Source organism: Chamaea fasciata, unplaced genomic scaffold (genome assembly GCF_029207755.1).
Source record: "Chamaea fasciata isolate MVZ Bird 193981 ecotype frontalis unplaced genomic scaffold, bChaFas1.0.hap1 SCAF_6, whole genome shotgun sequence".
Taxonomy (NCBI): domain Eukaryota; kingdom Metazoa; phylum Chordata; class Aves; order Passeriformes; family Sylviidae; genus Chamaea; species Chamaea fasciata.
In genome coordinates, this window is record NW_027094091.1 from 7,806,159 (window position 1) to 7,827,793 (window position 21,635).

General features: G+C 46.1%; 2 protein-coding genes across 2 annotated transcripts; both read right to left on the bottom strand.

The window, feature by feature from the left end:
• Window positions 1-4,698: 4,698 nt before the first annotated feature.
• On the bottom strand, window positions 4,699-7,403 carry LOC136290518 (T-cell surface glycoprotein CD8 alpha chain-like). The gene is made up of 4 exons (XM_066184927.1): window positions 7,286-7,403; window positions 6,361-6,717; window positions 5,683-5,772; window positions 4,699-5,202 (listed from the first exon to the last, which is right to left on the bottom strand). The coding sequence occupies exons 1-4, from the start codon at window positions 7,329-7,331 to the stop codon at window positions 5,036-5,038; spliced, it is 660 nt and encodes a 219-aa protein (XP_066041024.1). The 5' UTR covers window positions 7,332-7,403; the 3' UTR covers window positions 4,699-5,035.
• Window positions 7,404-9,949: 2,546 nt separating this feature from the next.
• LOC136290921 (T-cell surface glycoprotein CD8 alpha chain-like) lies at window positions 9,950-17,369 on the bottom strand. Its single transcript, XM_066185367.1, has 6 exons — window positions 16,324-17,369; window positions 15,399-15,755; window positions 14,723-14,809; window positions 14,213-14,329; window positions 13,194-13,224; window positions 9,950-10,872 (listed from the first exon to the last, which is right to left on the bottom strand). The coding sequence occupies exons 1-6, from the start codon at window positions 16,367-16,369 to the stop codon at window positions 10,827-10,829; spliced, it is 684 nt and encodes a 227-aa protein (XP_066041464.1). The 5' UTR covers window positions 16,370-17,369; the 3' UTR covers window positions 9,950-10,826.
• Between the last annotated feature and the right edge of the window lie 4,266 nt (window positions 17,370-21,635).

Genomic DNA, 21,635 nt, shown 5'->3' on the forward strand with positions numbered 1-21,635 from the left:
ATAAAACTCTGGTTTCCATACTTACAGTTGGCATCTCATATGTGTGCATTGTCCCTGACGGGGTGGGACTATCCACAGTAAAAGAAGTATTTGATTTTGAAGCTATGGTGGTGTCTGAGCTATGTCTCCATTACACTTTTGGACCAGATTGAACTGGATCAGATTGAAGCCTTGAACTAGTCCCCAGAGTTGCCCTGTGTGTCTCAAGTGCCTTTCAGTGCTGCAGGATGGGAGTGAGGACACTCGACGTGTTTGTATCTGTATCCAAATCACTGTGCCACTCCTTGGACTGTGCTGAGTTTGCAGCTGGTGCTTCTCCCCTTTGCTCGGAGCAGGTGCACCTGTTAGTGGTGGGGATAGGCATCAAGTCAAGAATTTTTGACCATGCTTACATCAAGTTTAACTTACAGGTGCTGGGAAAGTAATGGATGTTTATAAACTTGATTCTCAGAGCAGCAGCTTGTTCTTACTGTCAGTTCAATGTCTATTAATAGACTTGAATTTTAATTTTTGTAAATGCCTTAAATAGGAAATGTATTGTAATGTGTTCTGGTGTTTCAGGTCTGACTTGTGTTACAAAGCATTATCAAAACTTCAAAAGAGTAGGAAAGGAAAGTAGCACATAGCCCTTTTAAACATCAAAGATACTGTTCATTTTTGGGTGTCATTTACACAAAGTTCATGTCCTCACCTCCTGTTAGTACTCTGGATGTTCCTCTGCTCTCTGAACTGTATTTTAATTAAGTCTTTTCCTGCTGTGACCTCAGCACTGCACATTGCAACTAGGCATGGGAGAATTAACAATCTTCCCTCCTAAAAGCAGTGTTCCTCTATGGAAACACGGTATCGATTTCGGTCTCCCCTCTGTGATGTTAATTAAAGTGTGGAGAAGCTGAAGTGGATGCTGTGTGTTGCCAGTAATGAGTCAGAGCGTCTCATCTCTCTGTTAGCTTAGATTTGTCTCCATCCTGATGCTTTGAATCTTCCTTCTTGTCACTTTTACAGGATTGCTGCTGCTAAAATTCAAGGTTGAAGTTACTTATCACTCAGAGCCAACTTGCCAAGTTAAAGGCAGTAAGTTTGGGTTAGATTTTCCTTGCAAGGTTTGTCTGCCCACTGCATGATACAGTTTTTCTTTCTGTGCTTATCACTTCAGAGGTTGATTTGTCTCTTGGGCAAGGAGGGATAACATGGTCCTTAATCCATCCCAAGCCTTGCTCCTTTCCTTTTGTGAACAGGAGACTGAAGTGTCGGGAAAGAAGCTTTTGGAACAAGAGATTAAAAAAAGAGTCTGGCAGCAATGATTTGTAGTGAGTAAAGCTGTAATGTGGTGTTACATCACTACTCTGAATTTAATTCAAGCCTTAATATCTAAAAAGGAAGAGTGGTTTACAAAAATGTATATATGTGAGATAACAGTGACCTTATCTTTCTTTATGACTTCAAGTTTGCATGAAATTAGTAGCCCTGTAGAGAATACAGGAGCTGGAGCTGTTTACAGCCTCATATAAGCTCTTACTGAGTCCTGCTGGGACTGTTTGTAGGAACTGGTGTTTCAGATCGTGCTAACTTGTACTAGTTTTTACTGGACAGCTGTATCTGTGTATTCAAATGCAAAAGCCCTGGAAGTGTTGTCCAGTTCCTATTCTACTTCAGAACTTTTCACTTTCTAGAGGGTGTTTTAAAACAGCAGTGCAGACTGGAACAAAGACTCAGTGCTGAAGCTGGTGGGGGCTGTGACCTGGGCTGCAGTGAGCAAACCTTCCCTGAGTTCAGCCTTTAAAAGGAGATCTCCTTTTCTCCTGCATTTCCTCTGCCTTGTGTTTATTTTCAGACCTGGTGGCACTGCTGTTGGCTTCTTCTTACTGTCACGTTATGGCTAGGACTTTTCCTTTGGCTAGAGAAAAAAGGGGATGGGGAAGGTGCAAAGAATGTTTCAGTTCGTCTTGAGCATCTTCCATGAGACATTTGCCTGTGAGGAGAGGAAATAAATATGTGAATGTAGCTATTTTAATTGACAGTTCTTTCCCCTCAGAACTGAGAGCAAATCCAGAATTTTCCAAGGTTTCTAAGTTATGCAGGAAGTTTCCAGGAATGTGGAACACAAACAGATGTGGTTGATCTCCCATGACAAAAATTGACACGTATTAAATGTATTCAGTGCAGTTCAGGATGGGAATCTGGTGATGGATAGGTTGTGCTGACCCTGCATGTTGAACAGGTTTGATGTCAGATGAATCAGAAAGAAGAAACATACTTACAGGAAGGCTGTGTTTCACTGCCTATTTACTGTTCTCCCACATGTTTCTGTACTTTTCCCCCTGCCTTAATTTGCTCTCCTGTGTTGAATGCTGCAGAAGCAGCAGCAAGGGGAGGGTTTTGTCACCTCAAGCACTTGCACAAAGTGCACCACAGAATTAGTCTGAGGAGTCTGGGAGGAGCTTAGGTTACTTCCCTTGTGACATGTCATCTGTCAAATACAGGCTTGGACAAAGTGATTTTAACTGACCAGTTACTGGCTCTGGTGGGGTCATCTTGGCTGTATTATGTATCTGGAGTTTATTTATTAAAATCTTTTCTCACTCAGAAAAGTTCACTGAATAAGTGAAGCTCTGTATGAGGTAAAAACGGGTCTATCAACAAATTCTGGATGCTCTTTGTTTTGGGAGCATCTGATGCCCTCCTCATGTTCATAGGCTTTCAGTGACCATCTTGTACTCTTTTTTTTTTTCCTTTATTAGTTGAGGTTATGCTTAAATTGTGCAGCAGCTCTTGCTCTCCCCACCATTAAGTGTTAACTCCCAGGTTGTTTGTCTTTAGCCCATCAGATTCTGAGTTATGAGATACAGTAATAATGTCTGCAATTAATAGTAATGCAGTTATATACTGCATTACTAGTTTGGAGCAGGTGTGCAGTTAGGTAACCATCAACCTCTGAACAAATGCATTGCTTTTGCTTCTCTTTGAAAGTCATTCTCTGTGCCAGACTCCACTTTTCAGTCTGTAACAGCTTCCAGCCTTTGCCTCTGCACCCTGCTCAGTCAGCTCACTGTGGAACTAGAACCTCTTCCATGTGCTGTAACCAAAAGCTGTCAGATCTGTAGGGCCTGTCCAACAACAGCTTCCTGCATGCACAAACTCCTTTGAGCTGCTTCTCTGCACACCAGCTCAGCCATTCCTCCTCTTTTTATTAGTGCAAGCAGCAGTCCAGGCTCCTTGCCCAGACATTGCCACTCAACCACAAACCCAGCCAATTTGGGTGAAATGGTTTGCTAGAGGTGTATGCATGCAGAACTGGAGTTGCTCTTGGCACTTTCCCTTCTCATTGCTGCACTGATACTTGCGGTTGCTTCTTAAGATTTTAGTGCAAAAGATGCAGTTTTGGTTTTGCCTTCTTCTGGTACCTTATTAGTTGGGGTGCAAAGGTCTTCTAAAGAAAATCTGGATTGTGAGTGGATGGTAAAGAACATTGTTCCTTAGCTCTACCTGTTGGTGGAAAACTTTGCAGGCTCTTTTGAGCAATAGGTTGAAATCCAAGGTGCAGTGCTGGGTGCAGCTGAGCTGAGCTGTAACAAAAGCTGATCTAGGGATTGTGTGGAAGGGAGAGCTGGCAAAGGAAAGTCAGTGTTGCTTTGGAGAGTTGTGCTGGGTCACTGCCTCTACTGAAGGGTTCTGTGGCGAAGTCAGTCATTTTTGGGGTATTCGGTGAGAAACTGGGGCAGTGACTACAAAAGGGTTTGTTTTGGTGCTCACCCCAAGGTGTTCTGGTCCTTCAGCCCTCTGACCTGCTGCAGAGAGGGTTGTGCTGCTTTTGCAGCAAAGATGGAATCAGAGCAGTTCAGTGCAGTGTATTGGGTGTATTTGTAAAACGTACTAAAATTTAAGGAGCTCAGTGGTTTAAGGAGCTTGTGTAAGAAGAGACAGAAAGTTTTACCCCCTGGGTATCTTGGGATGGACAGTAGTTCACGACCATGTAGGATCTCACTGAAAATCCACAGGTGGAGAGCTGGATTTGCTTTTCAACTCCCTTCCCTTATAGGCTTATGCTAACTCATGATATCTGTTACAGCAGTACTGGAGGTCAAAAATGGGAAGATTCCACTGTGCAGTGGATTTGGAGCTGTGTTCAGGGGGGGTGATTACCACTGTCAGTGTTGTAATTCTTTTTTAGAGGTTGATTTCCTGTGCAAATGAAAGACTGCAGAAAACGTACCCACAGGCAAACCTAACAAAATGACAAAAACCCCAAACCCAGAGATTTCCTACTCCCAGTTTTTCACTGCATCAATTTTTCCTGGATCAATATTGCTTCAGGACTGAAGTCTTAGTGCAGCACTGCACGGTGGAGCATCACTATAAGTAATGTAAGGTAATAATCCCCAAATATATGTCTTTTTTATTGCTTGGGGTTTTATTTTTCTCTGTTTCTCCTACGTTAGGATTCCATGCAGTAGTGAGGACTTTTTTGTACGTGTGTTCATCTTACTGAAATGCTTTTTTAAATTTAAATACCCGTGTCCAGTTTCTCCCCACAGGACTGTCCTCTGTAGGCTCTCAAGCAGTATAACAGGCAATAAATAATTTATCTCTGGGTCAGGACATAGTAATTTAATTTGGAAGAATAACAAAGCTTACAGGGATTGCAATACAGAAGAACGCTTTTGCTCCGTTTTCTGAACAGCTTTTTGTTTAATGTTCATGCATTTAATCTTGGTGTGTGTCACATGCCACATTCAAGGACACTGAACAGAGAAAATACATTTTCAAGGCAGTGCTTTCCATGCATAACACATGGCCAAAAGGAAAGAACCTCTGATGCTGGAGTTGGATCATTGCACCTCCTTTATACAAAATCACTGGAAAGAGCTGGAGTGGGAGGGGAAGGGCACTCTGAAATTGTGAAGATGATCTGTTGGAAGATATCCAGGCAGTGACTATAACAGGGATCCTTCCCTTGCACTGTGTCCTGGTTATCCCATGCCTCCCAAAGCAGCCAGAACATCCACCCATCCCCCTGAAGGGCAGGGCTGTGGTTTCAGGCCAGAGGTGCATCTAGAGGGGGTAGTGGTGCACTACTAGTGATACGTTGGCGGAGCATGATGGTGTTGGCCAGGAGCTGGAGGAGCAGGAGACAGAGGCCTGTCAAGGGGACCCAGAGGAACACGAGACAGAAGCGATCCAGGTCTTCCTGCATTCTGCTGTCTGCAGGAATAGAGAAGAGGAAGGTCCACCAAGTGCTCACAGCTGGTGTTTGAGCCACTTCTGCTGGGGCCAGGGGAGGAGCTGCCCAGGGCCCTGCCTGGTGTGCCTGAGGCAGAGAGCTTCCCCTGGGCCTGCAGTGAAGTTCTACTGCTGTCAGCATATTCCTGGGAACTGGAGGGAGGACACGTGGCCAAAAGTTTTCCTGTGTCCTCTGGTGGCGCTAAAAGCAGACCTGGGCCCCGAGGCTCTACCTTCCCTCTTCCTGTTCCTGGTGTACCCAGGCATGGGACATGCTCATGCTTTTTACATCATCCTTAGCCTTTCCTATGGGGGATGAAACAGTGGAATTTAATCTTTCCAACTCTGCTAAAGCTGTATGGACTTTCACTCACCCCCCATCCCAAAATACCTGCAGGATCCCCCTTGGTATCAGTGGACAAGGGTCCACTCTTCCCCTCTCCCTCCCTGCATCCAGGCTACCTGGATCTGGTGTCTTCAAGCAGGAATCCTTTTCAGTGATGCCGCACTGGGTGGTGGCTCCTGGTGTGATGGGTGCCACTTTGGTGGTGGCTGTAAGTGAAATGGATGAATTCAACATGTAGGGAAATAAAATAAATTCTCTCCTGCCTTTCTGCTCTCCTGCCTGGGCATGGCTGTTCCAGTGCACACCAGACGCCTCAGCTCTGGGAGAACTTCATAGAGCCAAGTTCGGTTGGGGTCTCCCTAAAGAGGGTCTCCCAAGACCCAAGAGGGAGCTGCAGCCTCCTTATTTCTCACCTTCTAACACCATCCTCACAAAGCCTGAGCCTCCTGAGCTTGGTGGTACTTTTGGGACCTGTGTGTGCTGGGGAAGGACGGGGTGGTGGGGAACTTTGTTTTAATCTTCTCCCTTCAGAGCCATGGGTGGGATGGAGCAGTGGGGATGGGAAGATGATGCTGGGTCAGCCCAATCATGTTTGCCTTTGGGCAGGAGCAGTCCCAGGAGGAGAGGTGGGAAGCAGGGAGCCTCTGGCAGGAGGACCAGTGGGTTGGTCACAGGATGCCTTGGGCAAGCAAGCGGGGAAATGGGGTTGCTGGGAGGGATGGCTGGTTCAAAGGGCACGGGCAGGAGGTGCTGGGCATTTTGGCAGGGTGAGGTTGGGTGAAGGTGTTGCTGACCTGGAAGGAAGGCAGGCTGGCCAGGACTGAAGTACAGCTTTTGGCTGAAAATCACCATGCAGAAATACTTCCCCTCATCCTGCGGTGTGAAAGATTTCACTACCAAATGATAGGACACATCCTCTTTCCAGGCCTCAAAGCGTGTGGATGTTTTCTGATTCCCCTCAAAGGTGACCCGGGACACAGAACTGATGAAGGCAATGAAGTGAAGGGTCCCACTCTTGTCCTTGTAGATCCAGAATGCACCAGTGGGCTTGTCACTGCGACACCCCAGCTCCAGCTTCTGTCCCATCCGGAGCTGGTCCTTGGGAGACCTGACCTTTATGTCAGGTGACTGGGCATAAGTCCCAGGGCAGCCTGCAGGAGAGAAATCCTTGCTGGAACCACTTGGGAAGAGTCAAAGGGTTCTCTGAGGAAACCTCCCTCCCCGTCCATGGGCTGGAAGTACAAATGGAAAGGGAAGACCTGCGTGTCTGGATGACATGAAGGTTTTCTTGGAGTCCTTGCTGGGATGGCGCATGGAGGGTGCTCAGCAATCAGTCATCTGGGCTTTAAAGATGGGTGCTGCCCTTCCAATGCCTTCTCCGGGACATCACACCTTCCCAGCTTCTCTGAAGTGACTCCCTTTGCACTTCTTGCCAAGCCCCTTTTTTCCACCCTTCTCCCTCCCCTCCGGAACCACTCATTGGATCCATCTCCCTTCCCAGTGCAGGTGGTGCTGCAGTCACCCCTCTGGCTGCCCTTTGCTGGCTGAGGTGATTCTGCCTTTTCCCCCCCTCAATTACTGAGCACACGTCTAAGTCAGCCTTTTTGGTTTGATTTTTTCCTCCCCTTTAACTAGTGAGTCCTATGTCTTGGATTCAGTGGAAGGGTTTTGCTTTCCCATCCCAGTGACGGGGCTGCACAGCCCCGTGTCCGTACTCACAGAATCCCAGAGTGAGCAGCAGGATCAGGGCAGGAGATGTGTCCATCTTCCCCTGGGTTGTGTGTCCTTGGGGCTGGTGCAGCACAGCTGAGATGATCTTTGTCACTTGGCTTGGGAGGCTGTGTCGCTCTTTGGGGAGGATGTGATGTCATCAGGACCCCAAGATCAGGATGCATTTGGTTCAAGTCCAGAATCTGGGTCCCTTTAACCTCCTCATTTCTTAGAAGGGCCTCAAGGATTTCTTCTGGATGACTTTCCTAGAGACCCGGAGTGATGCTGCTCATGGCTGAAGTAGGATCAGCCACTGCAGCCTGCAGTTCCCTCTCCACAACTTCTGTGCAGAAGATACAGACCGGCCCCATCCTTTCGTGCAGAATGCTTTTCTTGACAGGGATTCTGCCTCCTTCTCTTGGCACATTCACAGAGTCTCGTGTGCATGGCAGAGCCCACTGTGACACAACTGTTCATGGTGTAGGTCCACATGCATTGTTTATCTCCAAGCACAAGTTTCTTGCACACGATGGGTACTTCTCTGTTGTTCTCGTTGCACTTCTTTGTTAAGTTCTTCTTTGCTATTGCTCAGCAAAAGCCTTTTCGTGCAAGGGAGTTGGTCTAGGAACTGGAACCTGTTGAGACTGCCCCTTGCACAAGTGAGTGTTTTGCCTTTTCTTTGTTTCTTGAACTTGTGGTTCTCTACTTTAACCACAGGGTCTTGTGCTCTTCAAAGAAAACCCCCGTTTTTGCTTCACCAGAGACAGCCCTTGCTGCTGTCTCTAGATGACCACTTGCACATGGGGATGGGTGATGCTTCCTGAACCTTTGCATGCATAGAAAGAAGCATTTCACCAGAGTGCAAGGGGCTGGGCTGGTGTTTGATTGATTTCTTCTTGACTTTCCTGTTGACTGCTTTTCTGGATGTGGGGGTTTTTTTATTACACTTTTTCAAAGAAGCTCCTTTTCTCCCTCGATCTGTCAGAAACCAGGTGCTGCTGAGTTTGATGCTGTTGCTATTGGAGCTGCTACTGAGACCATGGGATGACCCAGCCATCTTCTCCTGGAGTGTCTGTCCTTGGGGACAGTGCAACATAGCTGAGATGATCTTTGTCACTTGGCTTGGGAGGCTGTACCACTCTTTGGGGGGATGTGATGTCATCAGGATTTTCCTGGGTAAAGTGACAATTCTTGGCATCTGTGGCAAAACGTTGAGGAAAAGAAGAATTTCTGAAGAAATTACTTTCTAGTCCAGAATTTATGATTTGCTTATTCTTTGTTTTATCTCCTTGTGGTTCTTTTGTCTCACCACATGTTCCTTCCTTCCTGCCCCAAACCCCATTGTGTGCTCCAGTGGAGAGGGCCCTTGCTGCTGCCTCTGAGTGACCACTGGCACAGGGTGATGAGGGATATTTTCTGCAACTTAGCACACACAGGCTTTCCTGTTGATTATCTTTCTGGGTAAGGCTTTTTGTTTAATTTATTTTCTTTTTACTAATCCTTTGCCAAGAAGCCTCTTGATTCCTCGGCCTGCCAGTTTACAAGTGCTGCTATTTGTGCTGCTACTGAGAGCGGAGTTACGGAAAATGCTTTAAGAACTGTGTTTGTGTCACTGGGCAGCAGAGCGTGTTGGTGAGTGGGGAAAGCTGCTGCTGGGCTGCTGAGATGAGTGAGGGTCACTGGTGCTGTGTGAGCTGTGCCCTGCAGAGTGGGTTGGAGGACCAGTGTGAAGATGTGTTGAGGGAGGCAGGAGCCATCCCAGAGCCTCCCGAGCTTGGCGCTGGGCTTAAAAGTGATCAGGTGTGTTCTGAAGTAACAAATGACCCCTCTGAAACAAAAATTCCTGAAGCAAACAGATCCTGCTTCTATTTCTTCGTCTGTTGGAAGAGGATTTGGGTGTGGGGGTCAGTACCAGGAGCAGACTGCACTTCTGCCTGGGCTACAGGAACGTGGTGTGAGGTGAAAAGGGGGATATGAGAATATGAGGAAAGACCTACAGCTTTTTGGCAGAAGCACTTTGAGTTACAGTTTTTTAAGTGAAAAATTTTAGGTCACATTAATTCAATAAGGGACCAGCCAATAATTAAATTGATCTCATAGCCTCAATGCTGGGGCTTTTCTGTTATTTTTTTCTTCATAGTGTGTGTAGTTCTGTGGAGTTGTCATTCAGTATTTGCCTGCTATAGTTTAGATACACTTATCTAGTCCCAAAATTTTTTTTTTTTTTTTTTTTTTTAGTTCTTACAAACAAGTAAGTTTGAAAGAACTTTGTTTTTCTCTGATTTTCTCTCCTTCCCATCTTGTTTACAGAGGAGACTATCAAAGGGTTTCTTCCACTCTTTTTTTTTTGCCAGGTTTTTATCAGCCCCGTGACAAGAATTCCAGAGTACCCGCAGACTCTTTATCTCAGGCACCTTCTTGGCAGTTTCCTGAGATGTGGGAGTGCTACTGGCCCCAACAGCAAATCCCTGGGAAGATACCTTTAGATGATTTTAGGCTGTGGTAAGCTGGAAGCTGAAGTCTGCACCCTAAAGCTCAGAATGGTGTATAAATCACTGGCTTTTCCCTTAGCCAAGATTTTTTCAACCCCTTGTTTATTATCTTCCTGAAGGATTTTAGCTTTTCTGAGACTAGGAATTGAAGAAAGAAAGAAATAATGGTCATGAATCTGACTAGAATAATTTTATTTTATATCTCAGTTCTTAAATTGCAAGTATACTAAGGAAATATTTACATGAAATACAGATCTGAAAAGACAGAACTTACAGTAGTCCATAACACGTCCCCAAAATATCAACATGTTAAACCTCCTGCTTAAACAAAACAAGTGACAAAGATTTTTTTTGTTAATCGCTCTGGCATTTCCCTCAGAAAGGAAACAAATCCCACTTTCCTTACTCAGGCCAAACTCCTGCAGAAATAGTTGGATCAGGGGTAGCAGCAAGGATAGAACAAGGATAGTGTGGGGGGAACAGTGAACCTTAGCCCCCAGGACTGTAAAAACCTCAGTAGTAAAGCCCTTTAATACATATTTAGCTTCTCAATGCAGTCCTGTATTCCATCACATGGAACAATAAAAAGCCCTAGGAAAGAGGTATCATGACAAGATGTGTTGGGTGAGGATAATTATTTCTAAGGCTTTGTGTAGCAAATTCCACCTCTGGCTGCATTTTGGGAGGAAATCACACATAGCCTTGAGCAAAACTCCAGCTCATGTCCTGATTTCTCATCAGCTTGACACTGAGACATGTCAGCATCAGTTTCTTGTGCCTGAGCCCTGTCACTGGGCACAGGGGTGGCTTTTGGCCTTAGGCATTGCCCAGAGAAGCTCGGGGTTTGGAAGGAGCTGTGCTTCACCGTGCAGTTCACAGGGAAGTACTGCTTGTTGTCTGTGTGTCTGTGCTCCCTCTTGTCTCTCCAAATCTGCCAGGGCAGAGTGAGTGAGGTGCAGTGGCATTGTGGATAACGTAGGAGATGTATTTCTGTGCTGACAGCTCCTCAGCTCCGGGGAGGTGATCCAGAAGCCAGAAGGAGCAGATGCTGATCTGTGTTAGTTTGGTGTCCTGGGTTTCGTGGGGGGCTTCTTGTTTGCATGTCTGGAGAGAGAAGAGGGTTTGGTTTACTCAGATGGGAGAGGAGCAAGAAGGCAATTAAGGGTCCTTTAGCCTTAGGCTGCAGTCAGGGACCTCCCAGAGAAAGCTGCAAAGTGTTCCTAAATCCTGTTTGTGCAAGTGAATGATCTGCCACCATTTCAGGTAGTGACAGACAACAGAAGGTTGTATCTCAAGATACACTGATGGTCAAATCTAATATTAATTAAAAAATAAAGTGGGCTTTTAAAATTTCCCGCTGACTTCTGCACACTCCTGTCCTCTCATTAAGCCTTTCTCTAAATTCAGAAAGGAATGAAGAAAGAGCTCAGGATTTGCAGAGGGGTTTTTTTGTTTGTTTGTTTTTGTTTTTGTTTTTGTTTTGTTTTTTTGAGTTAGACAGAGTGTTATCCTTTCAGAGAGATGTTTTCTCATTGGAATGTGTTGCCTGCAGAGAAGTTTGAAAGGAGGCTTTCCAGACAGCCAACATGCACCCAAAATGATGGAAATTACTGCTCTCCATAAACTGAGAGTTTTATGCTGATCTAATGAGTTGGGGATTTGGCACCCCGTTTCAGGGAAGATTAATTGGTGGTGGAGAATGAATCCTTCTGCTGCCAGCAAGGATTGCAGGCCAGATCCGGGGGTGCTCTTTAAGGGACTGAATTGCACTGTTAACTTCCAAAGAGCTTCCTTTCACTAAGCAGAAGCTGCTCAGAGCAGCTGGAATTTCCTCTCTTAATCAAAACTGAAATATGGTACAATAGGTAAAACCAGAGCTCTGTCGAGTTTAGGGCTGCTGAAGGAGAGGCATCCTTGGGAACGTGATTTCCTGAGGTTCCTGTATTACAGTCACTGCATCACGACAAAGTGGGAGAGCTCTGCAGGGTGTTTTTCTTCCCACAGAGACAGAATATCCTTGCACAGAGCTGGCAACAGGGTTTGAGATAAGTGAAAAATGCAAGCATTCTCCTAAACAAGGCTGCATGAAGAGCTCTTTCTTATCATTTCTCCCCTGGAAAGGCAGACGAGGATCAGGAAAGTGCTGGGTGTAATAGATATCCCCTGTGAAAATGACATTCTGTTCCATTTTACAGACAGTTTTAAAAAATGCAACCTGCCTTTAAAAGAAAAATAAACTTGTAGGGGTCCATTTTCTACTGGGGAGGGACTGCAGAGTGTTTGGGAGGGACTGCATGAATTTGGAGAGCTAAATGGCAATTGCCGCTTGTACCAAAAAACCCATGGGTGTATAACAAGGAACAGGAATTTATCTGATTTAAAAGGTGCTTTGATTGGCAAAGAATGAGGCTCCAGAGGTGTGAGCATGCTGTTCCAAAGTTTCTTGGCAACCCAGCTGTTCTGAGCAGTAGCCCAGCCCTGGTTGCCCTTGAGCAGTAGTTGGGACTTCTTGTGTCTCTCTGGCCACAAGCTCCGGGGTACACAAGGCTTGCAAAAGTGCAGAAGCGGTTTCCTGCAGAGCAGGAGAGGTGAGCAAACCAGCTGCAGGGAGGTCGATTTGCAGAGGCAAAATGTATGTGGGCAAAAAGCATTTCCTCTTCCGAACCAGGAAATCACAATTCTAATTCTGATCGTGTTTTCCTGGTGACCCAGGGTGAGGGGTGGCACTGGGGAGGCAGGAGGGAAAGGATAAAAAATGGTTCCTGTGTGCCCTAGAAACTGGGTTACCCCTCAGTCTATTCCTGTCTGCGCTGGTGTTTCTCAGGAGAGTCATGAGAGGCTGCAGCAGCCTCTCTGCTACTGTTCCTTGGTGCTTGTTGGGAGGCAGGGAGCCTGGTGCTGTTGGTCCTAAATGGTGCAGAAGGAGATTTGGGATGCAGCAGCTTACATGTAATCCATGGGGACATCTGAATATGCAGTAATGGAATTGAACGGTTTGGGGAGGGGAAGAGATTAAATACGGTCACCCCCAAGCTCAAGTTGGGAATGGTGCATTGGAAGCAGAGAAATGTGGTTAGTTATGAGCACTGGGGGATGCACAAAGTTTTCGGGCTGCCACAAACACCTCCTGTCTTTCTGTTTTGTATCTGCTGCAGGGTCAGAGCTCAATTATTTGAATGAATTAATAGTTGAAAAAGCAAACAAAACCCCAAACAGACAGAAAGCCCCAAACAAAACCAAAAATAGAGTACAGGAGAACCTTCTGTTCCGTTTTTGCCCTCAAGTCATTGCTCAGGCTCCTCCCAACCAACTTCTATCAGATGAAGAATTTTTAGGTTGCTTTTTGGCACCTGCCTCCTTTATCTCTTGAGGGTGAGATGTTGCCAAGTTGAAGAGAAAAATTATTTATGTTGCCTGTCACTCACCTCTTACACCTGCATCTTCGTCTTCTGGTTTCTAAGAAAAGAGAGAAAATGTTTTAGTTCAAAGGTACCAAGTGAAAGAAACACTCAGGAAAGAAACACTCCAGTGAGGTAGGGCTGGTGTTCCCCTGCAGCTGATATCTTTAAGACTAATAATGGATAAACCAAGCCTATTTTTGAGGAAATCCATGCCAAGGAGTGATGCTGCAGCTCATGTTATGCCAGTAATCCGTTTAAATATTTTCATTAATTAATCTTTAAAATGAGTAGCAGCAGCAAGGTCAGCCTGGGAACACCGAGGGTGAATTATTTCTGTTTGCTGTCTCCAGTGACTTTGGCACTTTGCTACTGCTGAAAATCCCTCAGCAGCAATTATTTTTGCAGCAGGTGAGTGGCAGTGATGCCACGTCGCATGCACCTGAGGTAACAATGCTCTTCCCCATTTTAGCCTCTGTGTGGTTACTTTGGGGTACATTCAGCAAAATAAAACACCCAGACGTTAATTTTAGACTAAGGTAAAAATCCATCCTGAAGGGCTTGGAAATTACTGCAGAAATTAACTGCAGCTGAGAGCTTTTCATTGATCATAATGTAATGAAATTTCTCATCTGGTTCCAGCTTGAGCTGCTGTGGGGACTCTCAGCATTTGCTGGAGCATATTTACTCTGTTAGGTTAGAGTGTTTCAGGCTCTGGGATTTTAACCTCTGACACACCCATTTATGAGCCAAGACAGTTGGTAGGGTAAGTACTGTCTTTTTCTAATCTATTTTTCTTCCTTGAAAGTCTTTTCCAACACAAATAATTTTCTGACAATGTGATTCTAAGTTGATAAATCTTTTTCATCTTAATCCTACTGATGAGGATTAAAATACACTGATTTTAACAGTGGTCCTTGTCTTGCATTGACTATGTCCTGATTATCAGCTGCCTCCCAAAACTGCCAGAACATTCATCTCCCTGAGGGGCAGGGCTGTGGTCTCAGGACAGAGGTGCACCCAGAGAGGGTTGTGGGGAGCCTTACGTTGGCACAGCACGATGGTGATCACCAGGGCGATGAGGAGCAGGAGGCAGGCACCTGCTAAGGGGACCCAGATGAAGATGTGACAGAAGAAATTCAGATCTTCCTCCATTCTTCTCTCTGCAGGAATAGAGAAGAGGAATGTCCACCAGGTGCTCATGGCCGGTGTTACAGACAGTTCTGGTGTAACCATTTTTCTGGGGGCTCAAGGGAGGATACGTGGGCAAAAGTTTTCTCATGTTTCCTGCTGAGGCTAAAAGCAGCCCCAGTCCCAAAGGCTGTACCCTCCCTGCCCATGTTCCTGGTGTGCCCAGGCACAATCATGCTTTTTTACGTCATGTTTAGCCTTCCTTAGGTTGAACGAAATGTTGAAATTTTATCCTTGTGGCTGTGATAAAGAAGCTCCGTGGATCTTCTCTCTCCCTCCTGATCCCAAAATGCCTTCAGGATCCCCCTTGGTATCAGTGGACCAGAGTCCAGCCCTTCCCCTCTCCCTCCCTGCATTCAGGTTACCTGGATCTGGAGTTTGGAGGTCGGGGTCCGCAGTTATGCCGTGCTTGGAAGTGGGTCCACATGTGGTGGGTGCCACTACAGTGGTGACTGTAAGTGAAATGAATGAATTCAGCATGTAGGGAAATACAATAAAACAGATCTCTCCTGCCCCTCTGCTCTCTTACCCTGTTACCCAGGGCACAGGCACTCCTGAGTTCTGCTCCAGGAGAACTTCATAGAGCCAAGTTCGGTTGGGGTCTCCCTAAAGAGGGTCTCCCAAGAGCCGAGAGGGAGCTGCAGCCTCCTTATTTCTCACCTTCTAACACCATCCTCACAAAGCCTGAGCCTCCTGAGCTTGGTGGTACCTTTGGGACCTGTGTGTGCTGAGGAAGGACGGGGTGGTGGTGGACTTTGTTTTAATCTTCTCCCTTCAGAGCCATGGGTGGGATGGAGCAGTGGGGATGGGAAGATGATGCTGGGTCAGCCCAATCATGTTTGCCTTTGGGCAGGAGCAGTCCCAGGAGGAGAGGTGGGAAGCAGGGAGCCTCTGGCAGGAGGACCAGTGGGTTGGTCACAGGATGCCTTGGGCAAGCAAGCGGGGAAATGGGGTTGGTGGGAGGGATGGCTGGTTCAAAGGGCACGGGCAGGAGGTGCTGGGCATTTTGGCAGGGTGAGGTTGGGTGAAGGTGTTGCTGACCTGGAAGGAAGGCAGGCTGGCCAGGACTGAAGTACAGCTTTTGGTTGAAAATCACCATGCAGAAATACTTCCCCTCATCCTGCGGTGTGAAAGATTTCACTACCAAATGATAGGACACATCCTCTTTCCAGGCCTCAAAGCGTGTGGATGTTTTCTGATTCCCCTCAAAGGTGACCCGGGACACAGAACTGATGAAGGCAATGAAGTGAAGGGTCCCACTCTTGTCCTTGTAGATCCAGAATGCACCAGTGGGCTTGTCACTGCGACACTCCAGCTCCAGCTTCTGTCCCACCCGGAGCTGGTCCTTGGGAGACCTGACCTTTATGTCAGGTGACTGGGCATAAGTCCCAGGGCAGCCTGCAGGAGAGAAATCCTTGCTGGAACCACTTGGGAAGAGTCAAAGGGTTCTCTGAGGAAACCTCCCTCCCCGTCCATGGGCTGGAAGTACAAATGGAAAGGGAAGACCTGCGTGTCTGGATGACATGAAGGTTTTCTTGGAGTCCTTGCTGGGATGGCACATGAAGGGTGCTCAGCAATCAGTCATCTGGGCTTTAAAGATGGGTGCTGCCCTTCCAATGCCTTCTCCGGGACATCACACCTTCCCAGCTTCTCTGAAGTGACTCCCTTTGCACTTCTTGCCAAGCCCCTTTTTTCCACCCTTCTCCCTCCCCTCCGGAACCACTCATTGCATCCATCTCCCTTCCCAGTGCAGGTGGTGCTGCAGTCACCCCTCTGGCTGCCCTTTGCTGGCTGAGGTGATTCTGCCTTTTCCCCCCCTCAATTACTGAGCACATGTCTAAGTCAGCCTTTTTGGTTTGATTTTTTCCTCCCCTTTAACTAGTGAGTCCTATGTCTTGGATTCAGTGGAAGGGTTTTGCTTTCCCATCCCGGTGAAGGGGCTGCACAGCCCCGTGTCCGTACTCACAGAATCCCAGAGTGAGCAGCAGGATCAGGGCAGGAGACGTGTCCATCTTCCCCTGGGGTGTGTGTCCTTGGGGCTGGTGTAGCACAGCTGAGATGATCTTTGTCACTTGGCTTGGGAGGCTGTGTCGCTCTTTGGGGAGGATGTGATGTCATCAGGACCCTCATGGGTAAGGAGGTGATTCTCGGCATCTGTGGAGGAATGATGAAAAAAAAAGATTTCTGAAGAAATTAGTTTCTTGTCCAGAGTTTGGGCCAATATATCTTTATCAGTCCTTAATGGGGCCTCAAGGCTTTTTCCTGGATGACTTCCCTAGAGATCCAGTGATGCTGCTTGTGGCAGAGGTAGGATCAGCCACCACACCCTGCTGTCCCCAGCCCTCTGGGGATCCACAGCTGCTCCCGCTCTGCAGAAGTTATGGACGCGTCCCATGCTTTTGATGCAGGCTGCACTTTGCTTTTCTTGGCAGGGATTCTGCCTCCCTCTCTTTAGCACACTCAGGGGTCTCATGTGGATGTCAGAGCCCACACTGTTTAGTTACCCAGCAAGTGAGATGCAGCTGTTTCATGGCATAGATACACGTATCATTTATCTCCAAGCGCACGTGCTGCTGGCACACAGCTGGGTTCTTCAGGTGCTTGACTGTTCTCTTTGCAATTCTTCTTTGTTTAATTCTTCTTTGCAATTGCAAATCTCTTCGTGCGGTGCAGGTGATCTGTGAGCAGAAACTTCACATTAAGTGCCCAGTGTCCAGGGTGTGCTTTGTTCTTTGTTTATTTTAACAATTCGTGGCCCTCTTCTCTCACCACAGGTGCTTCCTCTCTACCAAAAAAACCCCCTCGTGTGCCTCAATAGAGAGGCCCTTGCTGCTGCCTCCAGGTGACCACTTGCACATGGGGGTGGGTGATGTTTCCTGGAGCACACACAGTAACAACCGTTTCACCAGCCTGTGAGGGGCTGGGCTAGTGTTTGATTTCTTTCTTTCTTCGTGGCTTTCCTGTTGATTACTTTTTTCTATATTTTTTTCCCCCCTCAGTATCCCTCTGCAAAGAAAGCCCGTTTTTCCTGGATCTGTCAGAAAGTAGCTGCTACTGGGTTTGATGTCGTTTCTATTGGGTCTCAGAGCTAAATCACTGAAAATGGTTTAGGAACTGGGTTTATTTCTCTGGGCTTCAATGCATGTTGGTGAGTGAAGAAAGCTCCTGTTAAGCCTGCTGAGTTATGTGAAATTCGTGCTTTTGTTAGGCTTGGGAGACTAATGATGCCTGCCTCGAATAAAGCAAATAAAAGTAAAATGGAAATGAATGTGCTGGCCAATGAGGATGAGACAAAAAATTCATCAATTCTAGGTTCTCACTCTGCTGTTGAGTGACCATGCAGTGCACGTTCTCAGAGATGTGGTGACGGATGTGCTGGGAGAATCTGTTCAATTGAAGGATCATCCAGGAAGGGCTAGTGCCTTTCTTAATAGGGGCTCTTGCCTCTGAAAATAGTAAATTTTATTATGAATCAGTCCAGGGTACCTAACTGACACCCAAATATTCCTTTCCTCTCTGTGGAGGTGTCCTTGATCTTGGCCATCTTTGCTCACAGATTTAGTTGATTTCCAGGCAAGGCCACCTTTTCCTCTGCTAGTGAATATATCTTTTAAGGCAAGGCAAAAAGCTTATTGTCAGCTGGGAGATATAGCTGCAAGAGGGCTATCACACATCACTTTTATACTGACTTCTGTGATAAGGTATTGTGTAGTACAAAGCTATTTCTATTTTGCATATCAACAAAGAAGAAAAAATAAAGTGACAGTGATAATTTTTTGATTAGGAAAAGCTCCAGAACACAAGGAGGACTGCCAGGGAAAATCTCTGATTTAAAATCAACACTTGTATAAATAATTTAGATTGGTTAATGTAAGTTTAATACTGATGACCAACTCCAAAACTGGGGGGGGGGGAAGGTGGGTAATCAGATTAATTAAGGAATCTCCTTGATTTTCATATGTTCTGGTTTGCCTGTTTGTCCTCTATACAGTATTTGAGAATAGGCTGTCATATCAATGAACACTTGCATTAATAACGTTTTATTAGTAATTTAGTTAGTAATTTCTGTTGTAGTGTCACTGGTATGATAAGACTAAGGAAGAAGAAGAAATACTCAGACAACCAGTTACTTCTGCAGAGCATCATACAAGAGAAGTCAGGAGACCAGACAGATTGATTAGAAATTAGAAGGAATTCCTTTTTTCTCCCAAACCTACATATAAGTTTCATTTTACTCACAGCTAGGGTTACAGGACTCCAATTGCTAATGAACTCCAACCTAAGTTGCGTATGACTTTATATACTAGGGCCAGCCTAGTATTTAATTAATGTCAAATAATTAGTAGAAGACAGGAGCAAGGAGACAAGAGACAAAATCAGGCAGGGATGAGGCAGAGTAACAAGGATTCACCTGTTTTTGATCAGGGCTTAGCAGGAAGTGAATTTAGGATTCATTTTCTCTGCTTTTTTACATCCATTTGACAGAGAGGGAATGGGAAATGAGAGGGAGCTGAGGCACCAGAGCTGGAGAACATACTGAGTTTTGGATTTGAGTTCTCAGTCATTTTGTGGAAAGCTCTCAGGGACTTTTTCATGGGGTAAGAGCCCCTTCAGTTTCTCAGTGTCAGTCATAGCAGACATTGCCTGGATGTCTCACAGTACTGCATGGCTGAAGGTCCTCTGGGGACACGGGAGTCATGCTGCCATGGTGGGTGATCACAAAAGGAGCACCAAAATGACTGTGCTCTGACAGGTCCATTGCTCTGCTGCCCACGGTGTCTCTTAGTGCTCCAGAAGGACATCCCATTGCCAAGCAGTGATGCCACATTCCTGAGGATGAGCAGCTGCTCTTGGGCTCCCTGTGAGGGGTCAGTGATGGTAACCGAGGGGTGACACCAGACTGTCTTTGCCACAGCACTACTGACTCTTCCTGTTCTTAACCCTTGAAGGATTGCATTAAAAATTTCCATTCTACTTTCATAAAGAGGAATGGAAAGTTTCAATGAAGGTTTCAAAAATTAAGTCTCAAATTACAAGTACTGTTTTTTGAACAGAGGGAAAAATACAATGTTGAGACTCTAGCAGGCAGCTTTTCCGGTGTGAAGTGAAGCTGTGGTTTATGAGCCCCTTGCTGCCCCCCTTTTCTTTGCAAAGCTGCAGCACTTAAAGGGGTTTGCAGAATGTCAAGTGCAAGAGTCACCCACCAGGCGTTCACACAATTTTTTCCGCTGTAGCCTCGGGTTTCCAACCCGGTGGCCAATACTGCCCACTCTTCTGGGTACCCTCTGTGTGCACGTCACATACCTCAACATCCAGAATGCAAACCACAAACACTCCTGTGCCCTCACCTCTCCTTGGCGTAGCCTTTAACTGACCATAGGGTTGAAAATCTCTATAATCTCCAAGGTTGTTGGTACCTCAGCTGAAAGTTTGATAGGAGATCTGGATGTATTGGGAATTTTCCTTGTGGGAAACTTCCTCTCTTGGTGCTGCAGAGCTTGTTTGTGCTGGCACTCAGTAAATCAGCAATTTGTGATGGTATGTTTTTGAGACTGGTGACAATGTACTCTGACAGTGCTCCAGCTGCAGTTAACAGTGGAAAGGCTGGTTTTCTGCCCCTCCAATCTAAATACCACAGATTTAGACTAGAATTAAAAAAACAAAACCAAAAACCTAATGTTTTTCTAACTCTGTATAGACTTAAGGTAAATTTTCTGCTTGGCTCCAACATTTTTTTTTGTCTGTACTGTTCAAGTAGGTGAACAGGTCTCGTTATCTCATTTCCAATTCTCAAAATCAGATTTCTGTTGGGTTCAAGGCACTGTTTGATCGTTGTCCTCTGCGTTCAGCTCCCTTCCAGGGTCTCATAGCCTTGGTGTAATCCCTACAGATGACGTCTTCTGTCACCACCAATCCAGAGTCTTGCCATATCTGGTCTCCTTCTTTGCTGCACACTGCCTTCTTCCCCAAAGACCTTGGGCAGGAAATCCTGGTGGAGATCCTTCAGGGAGTTTCTGGCTCCATCTGTGTGGTGCAGGAGAACTTTCCCAGAGCAGGGTATTGCTGTGCATCTTTACTGTTAAAATCTTTGAGAGGGAACGAACTTCCGCAGCAGGTCATAGCTAATGGAATGGAGGAAAGGTTCCCATTTCTGCTCTCTACCTCTCTTGCTGGCAGAGCTGGCAGGATGGAAACCCATGGCTTGCTGGAGACAACTTGCTTCATCCATTTTGTGGTCCTATTAATAGTGTTTGCTGGCTTATACAGCTTATTTCTTCTCAATTTTGCATTTATTTGAAAAAAGTCCCAACCCCTCTGTTGAATTAGACCTGTAAGTTGCAACCCTAAGCCACAATACCCTGATCAAAAGGGACAGAGTGGGAGGGAGGTGGCACCAAAAAGCAGCAGCTGGCTTAATGCCCTTCTGCCATCAACAAAACAGACCGGATTTGGTGCTGAGTTTCACTTTTAACAGCCTGATGCCCACAGTACTGCAAAGAGAAGTGTGTGATTACTCTTCCTGTGCCTGTTCTCCTGCAGGCACCACTGCACTCCCTGTTTGTGAGCATTGGACTCAGAGGTCAAATGGCAAATCATGTCTAAAACAAATCTTGCAAACTTTATTCTTATGCACATTAATTCCCTTGCATTTATATATTGTAAATACAGAACTGCAGAAAGATTTTATAGAGGCTGGGCAATAGTGGGGAAGGTGAAATTTGGAGCAGGTGATCGTGAAGTGTTGTGTGAAAGGAAAACCAGTCCTGACTTGCCTATAAAATTTGGGGTAAGACAGGTACCACCATGGAAACATCAACTCTTTGCCTAGCAGGAAAAGCAAATTCAATGTCAGCAGGTAGGAAGGAAATTAGATATAAACCAGAGAATACAGCTTTGCCATTGTGATGTCCAATGCACTGCATAAATCCTGAATGTTGTCTGTTGGTCTCACCCCTCATCTCACAGAGGGGACTCAAATAAGAGGTAGTAGAGCAAGAAAAGGTTCAGAACAGGACAAAATGTAGGATCAGATGTCTGGGATGGATTTTGTGTGACTAGGACTCTTTACCCTGGAAACATGATTTTAATGGATTTACACTAAAGGTCTTCAGGGTAAAGGAGTGGCTGGAAAGGAGTGGATGAAAGGAGTGGATTGATTATTCCCTGCTTTTCTAGTAGAGAAAGTAAGGGGCAGCAGATGGTGGGTGAGGCTGAAAGCAAAAGAAATCCCTCACCCTGGGATGTCCCTGACAAAGGACACTGTGGATGCAGAGCCTG